Raw genomic sequence first — 24530 nt, 5'->3', positions numbered from 1 at the left:
CAACCTGTTTTTATCCAATACCCAAGGCCACCTCCTTCATTTAAGACCGGTCTTCATAAATCTTGGCATATTAACACATCTTCCAAGACATGCCCTGCTGATTAAAAAGGCCCGCATTCTTTCTTTCAGATTTCTCAGTAAGTTCTCTCTATTCCTAGCCTTAAGTGCTAAGATACTTTATCAGTTATCAGGGCTGATGTTATTTCTCATAAATTATTTTAGAAAGCAAGTCCTATCCTTGACGAATGGTAAATACACGTTAAATTCTATGGACTCTAACCTTGTGAGGAATGAGAATCTGAAATTTCAGTTATTACCCAAATCTTTTCTAAGGCAAAGGGAGCTAATTTTGAAGGAATAATCAGTAAAACATGTGGTTGTGCCCAAATGCAGATTTTGCCAAGCTAAATTTTATGTTCTCACCTCAAAAATAAAGCATATCCTAAACTAATGGAGACAAGGAAAGGCACGATACCAAGTAGTAATAGAAAACAGCCCCAAAATGCACTTTTAGAAGCTCCAACGGTCGTGAAAAATTAAGGTGCAAAATAGATGGGAACTTGTGCAATCTTTCAATGAACTAACTGAATGCCTTCACAGTTCAGTTAAAAAGCACAGGATTTTTCAAATATCTTATTTTAAGACAGTCAATTTGAGGGATATTTTTCCTTCCTTAAATGGAAGAATTTCCTAATGGGAGCATAAGATCATACTGAATCAGCAGGTGAGAGTCAAGATTCAATGATGTCTATTTTATTGAGTTTACAGTCAAGCAGAATCAAGACTAACCTTCATATATGCAAAAGGATATTCTCATTTTAACAATGTTTTTAGTAGAAAAAAATCTATAAACATATTCTTTAAAAGGGAGATCCATATAATGAAATCTTGGAGCCATTAAGATAATGAGTTAGAGCTGGATGTGGTAATATGGAAAGATAAACCACGTTAAACAAAGAGAACCAAGTTACAAAACCATACATTTAAAATAAGGGAGGACAGCGAGAGGCATACATATATATATATAGAGAGAGGTATATAAAATAAATGCTAACATTTCTGAAAGATGGTACAAGAATACAAGAAACTACATTTCCCTGGGATGTGGGAATCAAGTCACAGGAAGGAGACATACTTTTTCACTTTATACCCTTTGTATATTGCATGATTTTAAAAATCATAAACATGTTATTATTTTATGGTAACATATAAAAAAACCTTTAAAGTCTTTAAAAAACCTGATTGTACCCACAGCATTCGATGAAACACTGTATAACATCAATTCACAACCCTTTGCTACCTTCTACTTCGTGGTCATTTAGTCAAAATTAGAAGGCTCCTGGGGTGTCTGCTGCTTCTGTCCCTCCAACTCAAGAATGAGGGGAAATGTTGAGAATTTAGTTTAAAATTAACTCTCAGTGTTTAGAACTAACTTGGATATCATCTATTCAAAATTCCAAAGAACCAATTAAGAAATTAATCAATGGGCATCTGAATCACCAATTAAAATAATTCATCCAAGATCACTTTTCCTTGTTACAGAAGCCTCAATCACTGCACTCTGTTTTCAGTAAACTCCAGAGCTGTGTGAGTTGAACAAGCACAGATTTCAAAAATACAGCTAAATATATGAATTCTTATCCACTGGCATAAAATATGCAGACCACATAGAGGCTATCAGGAAAGGAAATACATTTTTGGCAAAAGTCTTCACCAGAAAATATCATCATAAATATAAGTCCTTATAGGACTCCAAAATCAGAACAGGTAAATGTGGCCTAAGAGCCCTTTTGTGCCTACTCAGATTGGCCAAGGCCAATTCAAAGAACTTAAAACGCATCTGAACACTTGAGGCTCAGACAATTGGGAATGGTAAGCTAGTGGCCACCTTGAGAGTGTGGACACCCTTCAAACTACACAAAATTCAAGTTTTTAAAACACTGCGATGGTCAAACAAAACACAACTGCAGATAGAATTCAGAGTATACGCCATGAATGTGCAGCCTCTACATTAGCACAAGCAATAACTGGACTTTTTAAAACCAGGGTTCACAATATTTGGGTCTTTCCAAATTGAATGCCTCGGTGCCCAGAACGCTTCTAGAAATAAACTAGTGTCCCAATGCTGGCTGAGTTAACAGCAAAAACCAAAAGGTTCAAAGGTTCTTCAAATACTGGATACAATCACCAAATAACCAATAAATTCAATGAACTGGGTTGTGGAATTACATCATCAGTGCTGTGCTGGAGTTAGCCTGCAAAGAGACCGGTGAGTCGCTCTTTCTAACTTCAAGTTTAATAACATCAGACTAGTAGGTGAAATCAGCCATGGTGAGAGTATTTATACTACAGATGTCCATAAACATTACAAAACAGGGCACGTTTTCATGAAAGAAAAACATTCACCAGCACAACACTGGATTACATCTTGGTCATATATTCATTTGTTCAAATACATAACAAAAATTTTACTAAATGACATACTATGTGTTAAAATAGACAAAGAAAAACTAATGAGGATAAATTCAATACAACAGGCTAATTTAAAAGTTGGACTGTTTCACAAAACAGAAGTCACTGTGATACGTCAGCTGTCTCTTTAGTTTAAAACCTGATTCACTAATTACCCCACTGATTTACTAGTAAAGTTTAAATCCTAGAGAATACTTACTGATTCCATCAAATTATGAATGGAATCCAAATTAAAAGTGGTTACATTATGGAATATAAGATATAGAAAGCAACTTTCTTGGAATTTCTTAAGATTTTAAAAATATCTTGCACATAAATGTGACACTTAAATCCAACAATAAAATATGTGCTCCCCAGAGCAAAAGCTCTGTCATTGGCCTACACCTTGCTTCTTTCATCCTTAAAGTCTGAGTCCACTTGAAGGACTATATAACACATGGAAAGCACGTAGCAAGTTTCTGATATACTGAAAGAGTTAAATAAACCCACACCCCATAATACCACCATGTTACTGTGAAGTCATTACTTTAAAAAAAAACACCTTCATAAAGTCCCCTAGAGGGTAATTTCTAATACAAGTCTGACACTGCAAGTGGAGGCCAAAGACAAGGTAAGCTCCTCTGAACACAAGTTAGGGACAGGAGCACAGACGTATGGACAAAGAGGCCCAAGCAGCAAGGCCCACGCCTGCCTGGGGATGGCACCGTTTCAGTGTGCCAAAGTAACAGTGACAAAGCCACAGCTTGTGGTGACTGCTTAGTGTAAACTACTTTTCAAATACTATGTCTTCAAGAGAATTTTAAAACATTTTGTTTAAATGACAAGCAACAAGAAGTGCTCCTCTAAAAATAGACAAGGCATTAAAAGCCATGTGGGGACAGAGGGGACGCTTGCAAACCTCTTTCTTAAGTAAACACAGTCCTATAATTGTAGCTGACTTCCTGGAGGATAGTGATTTTTGTTAGAGAAATCCAACTTTTATTTTTAAAAATGTATGTGTGTGTGTGTGTGGGTATACATACACAAACAGAGCTAAAATTCTTTAACTATAAACATGGGAGAAATTATTCTTCATTTCAAACTTTTCTTCAGCAAGGTGGTTTTTTAAAAATAGCTATTTGATAGTTCCCACCAAACAATTACACCATTTCTAAGTGGTCAGAATAGTAAATGATTCCAAAATAAACACCAATAACCAAGTCAGAACTTGCAATATCCTTTAAAAAAAAAAAGGAGATATTCACCAATTTCATCATTATTGAAAAGCTTTCAAATAAAAATAGAAGGAGGAAAACCCAGAAAACAATGTTGAAATTAAGTTTGCAATTTCAACTGGAATTTTCCCCATTAAGCCAACAAAAACACTCAGAAGTTTAGGGAGTAGGATGTTTGCCCTACAACTAAACACTGTTGTTCCAGAAACACAGAAATTTAAAGTGTAATGCAGTGGTTCTCAGTGTGTGGTCTGAAGACCCTTAAGGGTCCCCCAAACCCAAGGTCAAAACTATTCTCATACTACTACTGAAATGTTGTATGTCTGCTTCACTCATGGTTTCCCAAGTGCACAGTGGGCTTTTCCAGTGCCCACAGGCCATATGATACAAAAAGAACGGCAATGTGAAAAAGTATGAGAATCCCACTGCTTCTATTAAGCCAGGCACTAAAGAGATGTGCAAAATGTACAACAATGGCATTCTAAGTAACTGTTTTTGGAAAACAGTTGTCATCCAAAATGGTATTTATGTTAACATATAATGAGTTTATTACTGTTATATTTAAATGAATAAGCATGTTTTATAAATATGTCTATTAATTTCCAACATAGCAAGTTCTGATAAATATAAGTTACATAAACAAAAGCTCCTTAGGGATCCTCCATAATTTAAGAGTTGATGGTCCTGAGACCAGAATGTTTCAGAACCCCGGGTACTGTGACATGGTAAAAGCAGCCACTATCTCTCCATTTTTCCAACTGACAGGCACTGCACCAGCCAGGGGAGGAGGGGCACCTCACAAGTAAAGGGAGCACTGAGACACTTCTTCAAATTTACAGAAAGAATTATTTTATGGAAGAAAATGATGACCTAATCTCTATTTTCACAGAAACGAGAGTAAAACATGCCTTTAAACTATATCAGTAAAGTCTGCCACCCTAAAAGAAAAGACAATTTTCTTTCCTGAGCAAACACAGGAGAGAAGATCAGATTCAGCCAGTACGTCAGGAACTTGAGTCTTCATTCTTGTCACCTTTTGAGTATTTTCTCCTCTTCAGCACTCAACACAATTCTGATGGTCTATATAAGACCAGAAGCAAATCTGATACAATAGTCTAACAGAAGATTTAAATCCACATTAAAGCTGAATCACTTTTTACACTAAGCATTTTGATTTTATAAGCACTCATTTAAAGTCAGTAAGAGTTCCCACTTAATTACAAACTTCAAGATTTACCCAGAAAAAAATAGTCTTTAAAATTATTTTAATAATAACCATTTAATTTACTTATTTCTTAGATGGAAAGCCTGGTAGGTTGATTGGGTAACAGCCTACAACTGTATAGCATAACTTTGTACATGAGTTAATTGGGACCCAATACAATCTAAAACATAGAAATCCAAAGACATTTCTTAAGTATTCCCTCTATGAGAAGGGGTCTGAAAGGAGACCCCAAAATGCAGAGACAATTCAAGTATACATCAACACACACCCAAACCTTTGCAGCATTCATTTAATTCTAACAGAAGAGACATACTGCTCAGAAAAGGGGCAGAAATTTCCCAGTCTTCTTGCTTATCAGAACAGTTCAGACAACCATACATTCAGCCAGATATGCAATGAACAGTGTTTTAACAAGTCTAAAACTCGACACAGATTTTAATATAGTGTGAAAATAACTCATGTAGTCACCACTGGAAAAGGTATTCAACATGAATGCATGATGTTTGAGGAAACTCATGTTCACCTCTTTTAATACCGAAGCTTTAAACACAGTTTTCGTCATTCTAACAAACTTTCCAAACATGTATCACATATTTATATATGTGATTTCACCTTTTCTTGATGACACAGAGTCACAGTAATAGACAACTATCAGAAGATGACGTAATAGTGATGTCCTCTAGGCTGGGTGGGCTGTGCCTACACTAACTGGTCTTCAACAGTGTATGCTCTTCACAGATTTTTCTAACTCCCTCCTTTCAAGCCATCATTTCTGAACTGCTAATCAGCTATGGGCTGGGAAACCTATTCATCAGAATTTCACATAAGAACAAATGCATGAGCTCTAACATACAAACTTTGTGACTTAATGTGGGCTGCTCAAAGGCATTTTTTTAAAGACTATTACAAGTTTCTCAGTTGTGTTCTGTTTTGATAAGATTGCTAGATTATCACTGGATGAATGAGGCATCATATAAATATTTAAACAAATTCATTTGAATATTAACATAAAGATATAACTAAACATTAGTATCACTGCCTTTTCAAAGTATACTATAAGATAACACTGGGTTCCAGTTTCTTTCCCCCCAGAAATGAACATAAACAAATGTCCTATTCATATCAGCTTGTCCAAAGGAAAAAAAATTGAGGTGCAATCATGTCACAGTTAACGCATGTCTGCTTCCAATACATTCAAAGACAATATTTAAAAAAAAAAATCAAGTTAAAATAAGCCTTTTGCAGTCTGAGAATTCAAGATACTTAAAAAAAATTTGTAAATACACATACATGCAAATTCTTCATATATACAAATTTTCACAAAATTAAGAAGTTGCAAAGAAATTAGAAGGATTATGGTGAATCTAACAAGCTACATTTAAATGCTTTACCACTGACATATTCCTGAATATAGCAGTCATAGTAGTTTTAATAAATTTTCTACATGGCCTTTTTATAAAATTTTCTCTTTTAGACATAAAAGTTAGTCACTAGAAGTCTTCTGAAATTCTAATTTAAGAATTCAAGATGTTCTCAATTCACTACTCATATTTAAGGCCACTTTGGTAAAGGCATTGCAGCAAGAACACAAAAACAATAGCATATTTTCTAATATTTATTTTTTCACCTGCAAACTGTAGCAAAACATGATCAGCTTCATTATGCAGACAGGTATCCCTCTACATCTTTAAAGAATTTAGGCATGTATAAATAGAAGAGCTCTTTAGAAAGGAAAAATTCAAGAATGAATAAAACCTTCCAATTTTGACTTTGTAACTTTCCAGTAGCAATGGTTAAAGTGATTTTAGGTCATTCATTCCAAGATATATGACAGCACCTTAAAAGTGGCTGATCTATTTCCCCAGTAACATTTCTCACATAACAATGTGTTAAAGTTACAAATACTGATATGCACAAATAGCTAATTTCTAAGAAAAATATGTACAGTACTGCAGCATAATGAATGTGGTATCTGCAATAACTTAGTATTAGCCAATTTGTAATATACATGATACCGCTACTTTCTTCTTCTTCTTCTTTTTTTTTTTTTTTTGCCAATTCACAGGTTAAAAGTTGTTACTGGAGCCCTCTGTTCTGCACATATTACCTGGTGTTTAATACACAATGCAGGCTTTTTAAAGACTTCTCTTGTGTTTAAAGCTAAGATCAGTGAAACAAGACAACAGTGCAAGAGGCGGAGAGATGTAATGTGACCACGTAAAAGTTCGTCCCATTTAAGTGTCTGTATAAGGCTATAAGAAAGGATTGGTTGATGAGCTTCCTGTTGGAAATTGTCCTGTCGGTGCACCAGTCTAAAGGAAAACATAAGACAAAATAAACAGACAAATAAGAGCAGTGTGTGGGGGAAATATGATATTAAATGTCATTTAATTAAATTTTATTTAATACTTAAAGATTCTATGATTATTGACAATGATATTTATTCATTATTGTCATTAGCAACATACTGTAATAAAGCTATAGGTATCAGGCACTGTGCTGTGCCTTTTAGAGCCATTATTTTACATGCTCCTAATAGATTCTAAGAATGGACTTGGCCCTAAAAAATGCATTTATGATTCAAACCAAACCTCTGACTTAACATCCCTTTTTCACATTGTTCACTAAATCTACACCCTTTCATAAAGCATTATTTCTACAAGAAAGCAGATACATTTCATGTATAAAATAGCTTATTTACTATCAATGCTTTGATCTGCAACCGATTAACGTGTGTCTCCATAAGTCAAAAAGGGACCATGCACAATGGCTACCTCAGTTTGTACGATCCTGCACCGTCACATCACTAGACTACCAAAGAGCATCTAGGAGGAATCATATCCTGCTCCTCCCAATCTGAAAACAATGCAACAGCTTACACCTCACTTACCATAAAAGGATTACTAGACACTCCAGCAGCTGCAACTTGACCAAAAGGGGTTACCACTGGCTTGCTTTGTCCAAATGCTGCAAAACCTGCACCTTATTAAAACAGAACCACCAATTATAACCCATACCTTTAAGAGACGATCTGCTGCTTATAAAGCTTCATAATGAGTTTCAGAGAAATTCCTACCAGGGTAACAATAATAAAACATCACTCTTAGCTTGTTGGGTCTCATGCCCTTTCAAATAGCAACCTTCCAGTGGCACGTCTTAAAAGAGCTTACAGTAACTCTCCAGAAATGATTCATTCCAGTTTGTCTCAGCTACGTAAACTGCTGACAAAGGATTTAACTAAGAGATGAGCTTGTGACTGTTTGAGAGGGGCTGTGAAGACAACACAATGGTTTCTATACGAACATCACAGTACTCCTTAGGAAATGTTTTGTCATTATGGCTCTGTTGTGGACCATATTTCCAAACATTTTTAAATCACTTTTAAAAAGAAAATGTGTTAACTGTAATTCAAGAATAATGTTCAAATCCAGGGACTTCAAACTTTAGCAAATGAGCAAAATGGGCAAAAACAAACAAAATAACATAAACTGGTCTCCAGTGAATCTTCCTAAAAACAAGCAATAAACTCTAACCACAACAGTTACCTATTCAGAATATTAGTCTGTCACTTAAAAAAAAAAACTTTTACAAAATAGCAGAAACAATAGATTCTCTGATGCAAAACACACTCTATAAAGTTTCCTTTTAACATCAAGAGGCATATTACAACACAGAAGATAAATTAGTAAGAAAGACACTGGAGATTCTGAGAAAGAGAAGGTGCTATTTAGTCTCTGATTTCGCCTAAATCTGTAATCTAGTCACAAAAGTTTACTATATCAATTTTCTGAGGCCCAAATAATCAAAAGCTTCTGTGTGTGTGTGGTAAACATTCAACACGTAATGCTACAGCATTCTTTAGATAAGCCTTTCAGCCCAAACAGGTAACTTAATGATACATAAAGGATACCTAAAGTTCACTTACAGATAGCCAATGTTAGGTCTTACCATTGGGCTGTTGAGAAAAAGCTGTCTGCTGAGGGAAAGCCGCCTGGGCTGGGAAGGCAGGCTGCTGGAAGCTGCCGCTAAAGCTGGTGGGAAGACTATAGGGAGCGGGAGTACCGAACCCTGCCGGCATGCTCATTGATGCAGTGCCAAAGGTCGCTGCTGACAGGAGAAAAGAAAGGCTGGTCACTTACATACAGGAGGGTAGGTTTTGTTGCTCATACTCAACATTATACAATAGGTACCATCTACCTTGAAAAACAGTTGAGATGTATTTTAAATTCCAAAACTCCAACAAACTTAGTAGTAAGTTTTAGCACCATACATTTAAACATAATTTATAAAATTTGTTCTCCTTAAACCCAATGACCAGAATGAAACTATTTGAAATCACAAGGAAATTTCTCAAAGTAATTAAAGTCTGAGTCAAAGCAGCAGTCTACTCTTCAAGCCCATCGTCAGGCAGTTCACGTGTACGCCAGCGAATGCGTTTTTACGTTTTCTTCTACTGCCCACAGTAAACAGTCAATATTTCATTGTATCTAGTGAACTGTCTGCTATAATGTAATATATGTGTTCCTGGAAAAAAATGTAAAACCTCTGCAAAATAGTTCACTAAAAATAACAATACTTATAGGAGAAATAGGGTTAGAGGCAGGCCACAGAAAACCTATGCAGCTTTGTAACCAAATTAAAAAAAGGGGTAAGGATCCTAAGGAAAACAGTAGCACAATTTAAAATATATGAACTACTATTACTTTTTTGGAAAGTAAATGAAGACTGCTTTGGATTAGGGGTAAAAAGAAGGTTAGGACTGATGAGTTAGAGAAATTGGGGCAAGCTACTCAAAGATTGAAAAGGAAATGAAATAAGCATTCTTAGAAAAGACAAAGAATGCAGGGTAAACGACACTGTGTCCAATATAGTACTGCTCCATGGCTCGCCATGTCCAGCCACTACTGATGGAATAAAGCATTGACGCACAAGTTGGGGAAATTCATGTGTGAACTAGAGCTACATATACAGTATGCTGCTGTCACTCCCCCATTTACAAATTACTTTATGAACTAATTCACATTATATAAAACATAAAGTAGCAGAACAACATATTACTTATTGCTAGTAAAGATTCAAAACAGAACCTTCCAACTGTATGTTCCAGGAAAGGCCTTAGTGAACTAAGAGCCAATAATGTTGCTTTTAATACAGAGTACTAGAAATTACAAAGTGAGACATTTTCAGCATGATGCTATCAAAAAACATAATTCACTGAATTTCCTGATTTAAAAAAATTTACCAATTTGATTACTGATTAAAGGCACAGAAATTAATACTAAAAAAGCTACACAGAATTATCTTTTATTAAAAAAAATCATGTTATAGATGTTGCCCAAAGTAATCTTCATAATCTTAATTTTTAAAACAATGCAATTTTCCTCAAAGGACCTAATTAAACTGTCAAGTTTTAAATACTACTTTTTATTATCGGTAAGAGAAAAGGCGAAATAAGCCACTGGGAAGCAAGTGAATTAGACTAATAAGCACACTGCAAAGGAACAGGAGGGCTTCGTAACAGACAACAGGCACTGACATGGCTGACAAACCGCTTTTTAAGAAAGCACTAAAAAGCAAAAGTTGGATACAGTTAAGCAAAACCAAACTCCATGGAATAATGTGGTCAAATGGTTTGGTACATTGAAAAGGTGTCACTCAAAGTACTATGAATTCAAACTTAAGAAAAATAATCGAAAAAGCTATTAACATTCTAATGTGACCATGTGTAAGCAATACAATAGCTTTTCAGCATTAAAACATAAATCACCACAAGATTTTCAGGTAACTTTAATATAATGTATTCCCAATGCCACATATCCATGCCCACTTCATTTTAAAACATGGAAAAACTTAATTCCACATGCAGGGATCCAGAACACTAGCAGAAGCTTCCACAAGCAGGTAGACAAATCGCCACACAAATCTAGGTATTAGCTGTGGCCACCTACCAAAATGAGCGTGAGGAAACACTTGAGAATGCATTGCTCCAGAAAGGCCTTATGGAAAGCCATAAAGAGACCAATGTCAATTAACTTATGAATAACCATTGTCAAAATAAAAGTAAATTCGTTTCATTGAAAAGTTCTAAAATTAGAATGTACTATTACAAAGTGGGTAGCATAAAAATACATAATAAAAACACATCCAGTCTTTTTATTTCGACTATATTCATGACACTAATATTTACAGTTTGAAATAAACGGGAGATTAGAGTAATACCAGAAAAACAAGCACCAAATCAAGAAACATTTATGAAGTCTATCTGTTAAATAAATGTCACCTTTTTTTTCATGTGAAGATACAACTATATCAATAAAAAGACTTTTCTAGGCCTCACGAGTTACATCCAATAATTCAGAGAATCATCTAAAATGATCTAGCATCTACCTTTAACATCTAAAAAGCCAAATCCTGGAGGAAGTACCTAAACAGTGTTTGTTTTATTTACAACTTCATACATTAACTAGAAATGCGTAACGATAACTCAAGTGAACTAATTACGTATCACAAAGGGGAGATGATTCAGTGTAGCTCACCAGAAAGGTGAGCAGCACTGTCAGTTTAAAACATTACGGCTGAGAAAGAGAGAAGAAAAACACATCTTGTGCAGATCTTACCTGGCATGCCTGGGGTCAGACAGGTTACATATAAATGAATGTAATAGAAAGCAAACTTAGGTTGTTAAGTACTAGAACTGTCTTATGTCTGTTTTAGCGATCTGCAGTGCGACTGTTTCTAAATTATGCCTACGCATTTTAAACTAGCAAAATTAACCAACTGAATTTGTAGAAATAAAGCGATTGAGAGATTAGAGCAGTTCAGTCTTAGTTCTGTCATTTTCTAATTACAGGATATTATTTAACTCTGTAATAAGCCTCAGTTTCCTCATTCACAAACAGGGAGTGAAGGGACAGGGATAATAAACACCTACTTGGCAAAGCTGCTGTGATTAAACGTGCTACAGAGTAAATATCCAATAAATATATTTTTTTCTTGCTAACTTAGAAACATTTTTTCAATAGCATGTTCTAAATTCAATAAAAGGTTATTAATTGAGGGGAAAGGGTTCTGTGACAAACAGTCTGGTCACTATGTTTATCGCCTTTCTTAGAGTGCAGTAAAGGCTCAGAAATTCTGCATTAACAATACCAGTTTTGTCTAACCGAGCATTTACCATGTATTTGGGTACCGAACCCCTTCCATGGAGTACTGGTAACAGCATATCAGGACACATATTCTACAAAACACACTGGCAAAAACTGACTTTTAGTCAACAGTGATTGTTAACCCAATATAATTACTGCACCTCAATCTGCAACAGTGATGCCCTGGCTAAGCTCCAGTTCTAGGCTGCCGTAACAATATTTTAGACTTGCTTAAACAAGCTTTTTTGAGATATAATTCGCATATCATACAGTTTGTCCACTTAAAGTAGAATTCAGTGTTTTCACTTGGTGTACAACCACCATCACAATCTAACTTTAGAACATCCTCCCCCTCCTCAACTAAACGAAACTCCAAACCTACATTCCCCTCCCGATTTCTGTCTATAGATCGGCCCCTCCTGGACAGAGCATATGAATGGAACCATACACTAAGTGGTATTCTGCCACTAACTTCCCTTACTGAGCCTAATGTCTTCAAGGTTCATCCATGTTGTGCCATGTATCAGTACATCGTTACTTTTTATTATTATCTCCATGCTTGGGCTTCCTCACCTGGAAAAAAATGAAAGTTCTGACTGGGAAGTGGCCGGCACTAGATAACTCCTAGGGTCCCTTTTCAAACATTAAAATTCAAGGATTTTGTAAACTTTCAGCTAGCATATGTCTTTATGGACAAACTATTCCATCCACTTTATATTCACTTCAGTAATAAAGAAACCTTATTTTCTGATGTTCTTCACATGGTCTCTTTATAATATAGACCTTTTCCAAAGCTTATTGTTCTGTAATTTATATTTATTTCTTACCTGTCGCTCCTCTGGCATTGGTCTGAAATGGATTTGTAGAAGATGCCACAGAAGGACCAGCAGCAGCAACAAATGGATTTGTAGAAGGTGTAGCTTTAAAAAATTATAAAATACACTATAAAATCCTAATACATTTGTGTTCAATTACTGAAAGTATTTGTTTACATATTTATGAAGACAGAAAACTAGAGCTTTCTGATAATAAATTGCTGCTTTAATTGTCTTCCGTTATCCCTAAGAAAGACCTATATTACATATATTTGGACTCCGTAAAAACCAGTGTATGGACCAGAAACACATACCTCCAAACGGAGCAGGCACACTTGAAGAAGCAGGCTGGGTCTGTGCAGAAGCACCCACTGGCACTGTTCCAAAAACATTACTGAAAATAAATATTGAAAGAGTTCATATTTTAAGGAAAAATAAATACAGCAAGGGTAATCTAAAGGTTGTCATAGAATGTGGAAACAAGTAATATTCAACATACTATGTATCACACATCAGTTCCTAAGTCTCAGGACTCATTTACGTTCTGAAAACTCACTGAGAACCCCAAAGAACCTTAAGTTGCTATATTTACCAATATATAATACATCAATTAAAATATAAATTAAAAGATTTTATTCATTTAAAAATAACAATAAAGCCGTTATATGCTAACATAAGTAGCACTTTTATAAGTAACTATATTTTCTAAAACAAAAGGAACTTCATGAGACTGATACTGTTGCAAATCTCTTTAATGGCTGGCTTCACATAAGATCAATCTGCTGTGATACATTGTTTACATAAAGAAAAACTGGCCTCACATAGTTTCATACTTGAATAAAATGGAAGAATTTTAATAGCTTTTTCAGATAACTATGGATATTTTCCTTGATATCATACCAAAAGTAACAGTGACAGTTTCCTAAAGGATAGTTGCATTATGGAATTTTAAACTATATTCATGAAATTTTATGTACCCTCTCAAAGGACTATCCAGTAGTCTACCTTGCACTTTAAATGAATCTTTTATTAATTTTATATCATTTGGAAAAAACCTGACACCAATCTTCAAAATGTCAAAACATTTCCTTATGCAAAATAAAAAAAAAATTATAATCACTAATAGTATCACCCATCTCATCGGAAAAGTAATGGGAAGCTTTTAAACTCATGATGGCCAATTAATTTTCCAAAATTCTAGTATTTGCTTGAGAGTTTGTATTTCATCAGTTATTTTCCTTAAAGTGACAAAACTTAAAATTTCATTTCTGAGAAACTGTGTACCAAATATCCGTATCTGAATAACCATGGTTGTCTATCAGTCACACTTTCAAGGAGAAACAGTGTTCCGTAAGACAAGTGGCTGGTTCATTCCACAACTCAAACAACCACACAAACTGATTTTCCTCAAGACAGTTTCATACTTCAATATGCAGCAAAGCTACTTGATGAGTATCTTACTTCAACACACAGAAAATTAAGAAGATATATTTAAGGGTCAAGATTTAATAAGCTTTAATTCCTTCACTGCTTCATTAAGTATATTTATAATAAAAACTACATCCAAAGAACTCCTAGGTAAAACTGAATGTGTGATGGTGAGGAACGTAACAACTACTAGATGTCTACTTGTACAGCTTGGTGCTACAGCCATAATTCATGCTAAGGCACCACCAAGTTTTACCTGCCATTGTTTTTGCACCATCATACCAATGTCAATTACTGAAAACACAAATAACCTCTCAGAATTATTATGAATTTAGTTTTAACCTCAAAGACCCCTTGAATGGGTCTCAGGTACTTCAAACATTCCAAGGATCACACTCTGTGGACCACTTACGTAGTACACTGTGATCCCAATAAACCACTTCGTTATGTATACCTGTCTATGTTTCCAGATTTTACCGCCACCGTGCTACAGCTATTATACATGCCTAATGCAGACAACATTAATAAGGCAAAAAATACATAAATACTCTAAATTTTATTCTTTGGGTTCAACTCTTCCCATCTGCCACACAGAAAATTTATTACTGGAGGGTGAGCCCAAGTAGTTAACTGTTAGAATCCTATTATTTCTCTCTGGAAAAGCTGCTGAAGGGAAATAAAAAGCTACTCGGATAACAAAAAAAAAAAGGAGACAATATGCAGGAATGGAAAACTAAGAGATGGATAAGACATTGGATAAGTCACCTGTACCTCTGGGCCTGCTTCCTCAACTCAAAAATGAAGAAGTCAAAACTAGAAGTTTTTAAAGATCTAATGTTGTTAAAATGTGACAGACTTCCTGCTGCTAAGAATTCCTTACACCAGACACATATGAACACAGTTAACAAATATGTCTATTTATAAATGCCAGTATGACAAAAGAGATATAGAATTAGTCTTGGGTTCTGGTGCAAACACTTCTAAAAATGTTTATTTACAACCCAGGCTACAAGACATTACCTTCAGTGTTTAGTCTTCATGACTGAAAACTATACCTTAAAAGTAAGTAATTTTATAAATGGATCCTTTGCTGAGTTATATACAGTTAAATATGTACATAACTGTCCATTTTGAGATGTGTACATACTCTTAATTACATTTTAGTGTTCAAGGAAGAAAAGTAACAAAACCTTCAATTAACTAGAAAGATAAAATTATGGCAATTACTCAAGGATTATATTCTAATTAAAAATTTAAACTCAGTTTCCTCAAACTTACAAAAATATTTAAGTATCTTTAAATTAGGCCCCAAATAGTCTAGTCATTGTTTAACAGTATTATTCAGAGCTGAAAAAAAGCTCAAAAGATAGCACACAAAGCAGGAACACAGACTAACACGAGGCACCTGCTAGCATTACTCGTCGAAGTGTATGCGTTGCTGGAGGTGGCTGCAGAGCTGAAAACACTGTCCAGTTCTGCCAGGGCTGCATACTTGTCTGAAGATGCACTTGACTGACTGGGAACTGAAACCACAGAACCAACAGGAGCTTTGCCTGTGGTCCCAAAGCCACTACCCTGATCACCACCTGCAAACAAACAAAAACAAATTACATCAAAAATTTTAACTTATGCTTTCAACTTAGCAAACACATCTGCAGTGAAACACGTGTAAATTTAAAACTGATTTGGAGCTAAGCAAACAAATGGACACGATTTTAAGAGTCTTACCTAATAAATAATCTAGAAAATACTGGACAAGATTTGTTGCTATACATACCACTCTGATAAAGACAAAATACTGTTTCTGAAACAAAAACTAATACCCAGTACCAATGACATGTCTAGATTACACATGAAGAAGAAATTCTCGGAGTGCTACGTTAACATCTGCAAGATGGGACATCTCATTCAAGTGAACGTATGTATGTATCATAAAGTGCTGGACCTATGTGAAAAACCTATTAATGACCTCATTTTCCCAGAGTTGTTAATGAAAACATTAGAGATAGTAGCAAGAGGAAATATTTACAGAACACTTACTATGTGCCAGCCACTGTTCTAAATGCCTTAAGTGCAATAACACATATAATACAACTCTGTAAGTTCAATGCTGTTTCTATTACCCTCATTTTGGAGGGTAAATGAGAAAGCAAGCTCTGAAATCAGGAAGCAAAATCTAGTCTGAAAGTAGACCCTTGCTGTTCCCCACTGCACTATGCACTATGCAAAATACCAGTCTTACACCAAAACTGAGTATCAAAATACACTGTAAATGTCATGTTTTGTTTTGTCTTTTAATAAATACCAAAATAGTAATAGAAAATAGTTGTAAATTAATATATCATAGAAATCACCAAATAATCCTCCAATCAGCTCTATTAATAAGATTCCTTGGCCCTTTATGACCTTAGAACAATAAAGCTTTCTAAGACAAAAATTAAATTTTTGTCAATTATCTTCTTTTAAAACTAGAAGTTTACAAATTAGTTTCTAGGCCTTCCATTGGGTATTCAGATCCAAAATGTGCCAAACAGTCATGAATATTTAGTGCAGACAAAATTTCTACACAACTAAGAAAAGTGTAAGATCCTCAGATTTAACTTAAATACAATCAAATTTAGAGAACTATTTAATATGTATATTCAAATTCATTTGTTTAAAGCTCGATACCTTGCCCAGCACTGAAGATATTGTCTAAATTAGCAAGTGCGGCGTATTTGTCTGTAGTCTGTAGACCAGCTTTGCTCGCTGGAACTTTACTAACAGCTGATGCTGTTTGATGACTCTGGGAAGTACTGAAGGTTCCAAAATCAGCACTGGAGGATTTGGGGAAGTTATCAAAATGAGCAAAATTAGCATTTACTGATCCAGCACTTCCACCTGTAACAGAATAAACAGAAAACTTGAAATTGCTAGACTTTTTCCAATATCCTTTGATAGAGTATATGATATTTTTTTCCTAACTTAAGTGTTCTATAAGCAATTCTATGTTCTTAAAATTAAAATCTGGCAAATGGCATTCAACTATAATCATCTACACATGACTTTTTAGAATTTGCAAAACCAGATTTTCAAAGGCCCTGGCAGCACGCAGGGTAACAAGTCTCCAGTCTCCAGTGTATGACTCACAGGGGAGCGTCTCGCCACGACCTCGCTGGGAGCTCATTACTCTACAGGACATTAGCTATATACCACAACCTTTTATTAGTTTTCCCTAAAAAAAAAAAAAAAAACTAAGTAGGCAAGATGTAAAATATCTTACACTACAAAAGCTTTTTTAGCTCCGATGAAGACCTGGTTGAAACAAATCTCAGGGTAGAGATTTAAAATATGTAAGAAGCACTATTTTGATCCAAAACTTCTTAAAAGGGAGACTTTGAGCTTTAGACTTACTTCACTTGAAGAGCTATTATTTAATTCCACACAGTAATTTAATGTACACATAATACCACAATCTTCAGTAAAATTATGCCCTGCTATGTAGTTCAAGGAAAAAATTACAGCACACAATACATAATTTAATTACTACATCAACTTTATCCTGCGAAGATTTTAAAGACTATTCTGTATTTTAGAGTCTTCCCTAACGTATCACCAAAATACTAAAATTAGTATATATTCAGTCTACGCTTTTGATCCTATACTTTTGATGTTGGTTCTTTATGCCTAAACATTAGCTTTAGTAATCAAGATAGTATATACATATAGTTATATATTAAAGTGACAGTAAAGCACACTTCAAGGTTATTTCAGAAACAGAAAGATTACATCCTATCTTAAAGAAAAAACAAACATAAAACATTTTCCATCAATCAGTTTTTTTAGACATTCTAAAACAAATATATACTGATAAAATTTCTTTCAGGAATTAAACTTCAGTTGCTTTCAAGTAAAACCAAGTAATGTTTGTATTTAAAAGACTGTGATCTGTTACAAGGAGCTGATGAACAAAGTATATACTAAGCTTTCAAAATCTAAATGAAGAAATTTACTTCAAAGTATTAAAAACTGAATTATTAAATCAACTAACTTAACTCTCTTATCGCACACTACTGTGTTCTCTTAAGTTTAGCGATAGTGGAGAGAAGGTAAAAGTGAGAACTTATGAAGGATCATCATTAAAAGATGATTCACATCCTATAATTGAAAAGCCTAAGAAATATAGCATAAAGCATACAAATTAGTAAAAGATGCCTACTTGACAACAGAACTTACTGTTGGTAGCCTGGAGAGGAAAAGCTGAAGTAAATTCACCAAAACTGCAGCTAGATGAAAGCATTCTAAATGCTGGACAGCCAGAAATTATGTATATGATGAAATTTAAAGAAAAAAAAGAAAACTGAAAGAAAAGGCTTTAAGACAATACACAGAGTTAAAAGTTGAACAAAAAGTAATCAGCCAAAGATTCTAAACAAGGGTTCAATGAGTTTCTGAAAACAATAGTTTATGGGAGAGTATTCAATGCTTTAAGAACAATTCCTGCACAGAAAAGTATGTTCAAGTTTATTACAGTGATCTTTAAACAATCTACCAACCTAATATCACTTATTTTCTAAAGCTTGTTGCCCTGAAAATTACTTACATTTTTAGTTCTCTGGAAGCAATCAATTAGCTTTCTTTATTCAGAAACTAAATCATAATGTGTTTTGTGAGCCTAAAAAACTTTAGTACCGTAATGCCTCTGTGCATCGGAAATTTAAGGAAGATTCATGTGCAGGAAAAGGAGAACAGATGTGACTTAGACAAAAATAACCAGTATTCAGAAAAACAAACAAACAAACAAAAATAGAAAGATTTCAGGTTTCCCCAGAGCTTTGTAAGATAGAACCATTTTAAAACCAGATAATCATAGAATTCAAGTTTAGAGTAATTTTCTAAAACTGTATCTAGCAAGTTTTATTTTATAAAGTAAACATTTAAGCATAATGCTGGAGAAGCTCTACCTGTAGTTTGGGGCTGAAAAGAAGAGTGACTTGCTGTGGGGAAACCTCCAAAATTACTCGAACCACTAGACTGTCCAAATGCATCAAAGTTTGCAAAATCTGCATTTGCAGAATTCTGAGCTGTAAATGGCAAGGAACAACACATGTTAATGAATATGAAAATTATAAATGAAAAATATGATAGATGAATTTAAGAATTTTATGTAAGTTTCTATGTCTCACAACTTACTCCAAAGAGAATTCATTTAGAAATAAGATTTTAAATTTTACCAGTGTTTATTTCATCCAATTTCAAGCAATCTACTAAAAGATATTCAGAAATTTCCCAAAACAATTCACGCAATAAATTTGTACACAATACTCTTTAAGTGACCTCAGAAATAGTACTATAAAGTGACTCTATTAAAGGAAAATCTGAATTAAGAGCACTAAATATATGAGTTATAGTAAATCAGACAGAGATGCAGGATACAGGATACATTTAGAAAATTCAGATTTAAAATGGTGATGAGTGATTTATCAGCTATGTGAACCTAAAATAATGATACAAAGATAGTTTAATTACATTAATATTCTTCTTGGTTTTTTTTTTAAAGTTTACAACTATGTCACACCACAGCATACTAAAAAAAAAATTGAATGTGTAACAAGAAAGACATGATCTCAATAAACTGAAGATACTCGTATTTGATTAGAAGCCTCTCATTTTAAAACACATATTAAAATTCGAGAAACAATGAAAGCTAGTAAAAATTACAGCATAAATGCACCTCTTATCTAGCAAAAAAGACCAACTGGCATTTTCCAACTGGTCACCAACCTAAATATGTAAGTAAGATAAAATGATTGAAAAGATTCTTTTAAGGCCAAAACAGATGCTGGACAAGATATTTATAGAGGATAAGATAAGAGTAAGTAAGAAGTGATTAGTATACAGGTAAGGGAATGCGGAAGTGGTAAGAATGAAAAGCATGTCCAGGAGATGGGAGAAAGATTAAATGTCATCAACAAAGTGAGTTAGCCACTTCAAATCCTTTGCAGGCAATTCTACTTCTGGGTAGTTTTTGTAGAGACAATTTTGCAAATGAGCATGGCTGAATCTAACAGCTAAACAATTTTTTATAATAGTACTGAAAAAATCAGAATGGTTACCAGTAAGGGATCACTTAAATATATTACAGAGCATCATAAGCTGGAATACAATGCAGCCATTTTAAAAACTTGTATAAAAGAATATTCAGTCCTATACAAAAATGCTTGTAGCAAAGTTAGTAAGATAAATAGATTAATAAATTCCAGATACATTTTCATCTCCCAATTTCATTAAACATAGTATTACATGTATAGAAAAAAAGGTCCATTAACAAGGTAAAACATTATTCTAGGAAGAAAATCAAGAGAACTTACAGCATTGTATGTACTTGCTGTTCTGGATATATCTGAATGGGTAGGACAGTAGGGGAGGAAATATACCTAAAGTAGACCCCGCCTTTTACTCCCCATCTGTGCCACTTCCCTTCTTGTGTCTTCACACTGACTACTTCTGACGTGTGGAGTGCTATCCCACATGTCACTGCTCACATTCTGTCCTTGAAAACCTTTTTAAAACACTTTTGTCCTAGTTCTCAAGCACTGCACAGAAGTACCTAAATTAAAAGGCTGCTTATTGCTTAACATATAAATTCTGTATTTTCTGGACTCCTTGCAATATTTTAGCTGTTTTTACTTAATATGGTAAAATTCAAAATTCAATTTCTTTACAGGCTGAAATTTCACTGTCCCCAAAATAAATAAAATGGAAGAAATACTAGTATGTAATAAAAATTTAATTTTTAAAAAAGTATTTTGGAAGAAGTGTCTATACCAGTTAAAATAATGAAGTTTAAACACAGTTACCATTTAGCATTGCTGAGAACACCAGTAAGCAAGGACAGTTTGGTGAAAAGGGAATCTAAGATAAGAATCAGAGGAGTCCATCCTAGCATAAGTAACTGCAAACCCTTAGAGGAGTCCCTCAGTTGTTCTGGCTCTACCAGTTTTCTCATTAACAAAACACGAAGGTTCACTAGATGGTCTCTACTTACAAATCCAACACCCTGACTACTATGATTCTGTAACTTATGAAACACTAGGAAAAAAATTCTTTAAGAGTTTTGAAATACTAAGTGACAGAGAAGAAAATTCTACTAAGAGACAAAATAAGTTTATAAGGCCAAATTTAGAGTGCGTTATACTCCAAAAGGCAAGTTTCCACGTTTTTTAACACTTCAGGTGTACATCTGAGAACAACAAATGAAATACATCTGTCCCCTGTAGAAACAGGAATTGGGTCCCTAAGCTAGTTTATGGCTTATAGCCTTGAACGTATGACTATGTAGTCTATAATAATAATAGTGATAATAATAACATTCTACATTCATATTTAGAACATCATCTGGGGAAAAAAATACACTTAACATGATTTAAACATCATCAAGAAAAAACAACAGTTCAACACAATCCATTTTGTTGTCAAGTCTATTTTATCACATTCATATTTTCCCAATGTTTTCCAACCAAAACACAAAGTACATTAATCAAATTCTATTCGTTATAGCAAGACAGGGTTTTGTAATATTCCTATCACTTTTTATTCGTAAACACTGAATCTACTCACTGTCTTCAGCAACTGGATATAGTAACTTTAAAAATTTAAGTGTTGTGGAGTGAAACTTTGATAAACACAACTCTGGAAATTAAACACTAGTAAATTCAATAAATAAAACTTATTATCTGGAACCTCAAGCAATCTCTACGCAAAAAAATCCAAACTAAAAAGAATGTCACAAAAATAGTAAAGATGCTTCTTAAATAATCTTATTTCAAAAAGCACAAAGGAGTCAACTCAGTTTAGAATTTAAGGTACCAAGTTAACAAGCCTTAATCTTGCCCAGAGTTGTCCTTACTCTTCAATGAGAAACAGATACTTACGAGAAAAGGTTGAAAAGAAATGTCTGGAGACCAGAGGATGGAAACTGGCTGCCCACATCAAATTCAATTAACAAATATACTTTCTTAACCCACACAATATTTTAGATTATTTCCACCAATTCCTAACACTTAAAAAGAGTACTTCACATTATACAATATTTCTTGCTTCTCTTAAAAGAAAATCAATGTATTTAATAATTCTGAGCCTGTATTTCCATGTGGCAAGAGGAAATTATAGAACATTCCTCCTTTGAAAGGGTCACCATGGTTCCTTCCACAGTGCATTATAATACTCATTTGTATTAACTGGATGGCAAGGCAACTGAGTTTGACATCCCTAGTATAAGGTGTGATAAAAATCAATTACAGTTTACAGTTTATAGGTTCTGTGATATGTTTATTACCAGGCAAAATAACTATTACATCCTGTAGTAAATTATGTGTCTAACTGCATGCATATTTCTGTAGAAGATGACTTTTCCTGAACACAACAATGACCCCACCACTGACACCACTGACACACATCCACACACACCATCTCAGTCAGAATGTTCAAATAAAGAAGGGTAAAGACTTTTGGCTTTTAAGTCATTAAACTATCTGCAAAATAACAGGTTTTCCTATAAAACAATGCTAACTAGATCGACATATCTGAATAATTATCATTTGCTACTTACTAAAGATTCCATTTGTCACATCAATCTGCTCAAGAGAAAATTTTCACCTAATATATATTTTTTTAAACAAGAACTTCAGGGTGAGAACTCACCTATCAATGACTTTACATCTGTGAACCATTTATGGAAAAATAAAAATTCAGAGTGCTTGCAAAGGCTCTGGAAAAAGTCATTTCAGACTGAACCATGATACTGATTTACACTTAAAAACTACTTAAAGTAAAATGTAACTCTACTAGATGGGGAAAAAAATGAGTAATTTTATTAGCTTGTTCTTGCAATATCCATATATATTTTATTCTCCTGGAATCAAATGAAGTAAGAGAAGAGTGATCTGAGTGGTGATTCATAAATAAGAAATAACGTTAGGCTAAAAAACTACTGCTCTCAGACAACCTGACCTAATCTGCATGGTTATTAAACCATTTCCTCGTAGACTCATCTGTTCTACCATTTCTGCTGTATGCGGAAAGCAGACAAATGGTTAACATCTACAACCATCTATCAACCTGATTAAAAAAAGAAATCTATGATTTTAACATTTTCTACAATTAAATAATGACAATTATTTTCAAAAAGCATTTTAAGGAAGTTATTAAAAATATGAGTATAATCGTGGTACAAATTAGTCTGTGGAGTTGCAGTGACTTGTCCATTTTTGGCTAATACAGCTACAAAGAAAAGTATAACATTAATACCCTGACCTGCAAATATTCACAAAGTGCCTCAAAAGAAAAGAATCCACAAGAGAAACATGAACCAAGCTGAAATTTTACAAAAAAAGTTTGGCAGTTACTTACCCATTATTTCAAATTGTATTACAATAAATCTAAAATTGAGATAAACGCAGACTACATTACACAAGGTTTACTCTCTATCTGCTGGTTCTTCCACCAACTCTTTTGGCCACCATTCGAAAAGCAAGAGGTGGGAACAGAGAGCTGGGGCTCTCGTCTGGTCAGAGGGAACTGACTTCCCAGCTGGAGTGGAAGGAAAGAGAGTCTCCTCTGTCTCCTTCTGGACTTTTGCTGCTTAGTTAACGTAGGCAGAGGGAAAAATCCTACCACAGTCCCAACAACTTAAGGTTCCTGATTTTTTATCCTTCTCAGTGTAATCTCTCCTGAAAGAAATCTTTATCCTAGGATCCTTTTTTAAAGCAAGCACACACACAAACATAAATTACACCATAATTTCCTTCTGTAGCATTTTATCCTTAGGAAATGCTTTTAATAATAGTTAAAATAAAAAGTTCCATGTTTCATAGAAAGAAATGTGGATGAAGAGTAGCTTTTCTACAATTTTCCAAACTATCTCAGCACATTTTTGGGTACATATATACACGATACACCATTATCATCCAGGACCTCAAACTGAAAGGAAAGGAAAAAAGGGATAGCATCACAATTTCACAGGTGAGTAAAAGTAAAATAAGTCCTTAAATTCAAGTAGGAAATCAATTCTGTAAGCACTGGTTTTTGTTATGCTTATAAAATAGTGAAATATATACATGCAAAAGTATATGGCAAAGTTTCAAATTATCAAATAAAACTGCTTCAAAATGACCAGATCAATTCTTAAATTAGTGCTCTACATTTTATTTGATGCTCATTCAATCACTCACAAATGTAGATGAGTCAACCT

The 24530-nt window shown here is 34.2% G+C and overlaps 1 protein-coding gene across 13 annotated transcripts in view; it reads right to left on the bottom strand.

Annotated features, from left to right (window-relative positions):
- Positions 1-4934: 4934 nt before the first annotated feature.
- The window catches only part of AGFG1 (ArfGAP with FG repeats 1), a 66025-nt gene continuing 46429 nt past the window's right edge, over positions 4935-24530 (bottom strand). For 2 of the 13 annotated variants that reach the window (XM_072961767.1, XM_072961779.1), the window contains exons 6-14: positions 19243-19362; positions 18515-18586; positions 16970-17179; positions 15696-15885; positions 13186-13265; positions 12884-12976; positions 8860-9018; positions 7802-7893; positions 7100-7223 (exon numbers count right to left, since the gene is read on the bottom strand). In XM_072961767.1, the coding sequence (XP_072817868.1) occupies positions 7164-7223; positions 7802-7893; positions 8860-9018; positions 12884-12976; positions 13186-13265; positions 15696-15885; positions 16970-17179; positions 18515-18586; positions 19243-19362 (1076 nt within the window). In that variant the 3' untranslated portion in view covers positions 7100-7163. Of the gene's footprint in view, positions 7224-7801; positions 7894-8859; positions 9019-12883; positions 12977-13185; positions 13266-15695; positions 15886-16969; positions 17180-18514; positions 18587-19242; positions 19363-24530 lie in introns of all 13 variants that reach the window. The other 11 variants (XM_072961769.1, XM_072961768.1, XM_072961771.1 and 8 more) reach the window with 11 other exon arrangements.

The sequence above is a fragment of the Vicugna pacos genome, chromosome 5 (assembly GCF_048564905.1).
Source record: "Vicugna pacos chromosome 5, VicPac4, whole genome shotgun sequence".
In the NCBI taxonomy this organism is placed as follows: Eukaryota; Metazoa; Chordata; class Mammalia; order Artiodactyla; family Camelidae; genus Vicugna; species Vicugna pacos.
Note: the sequence above shows the minus strand (reverse complement) of the source record. Positions and strands in the feature narration are given on the sequence as shown.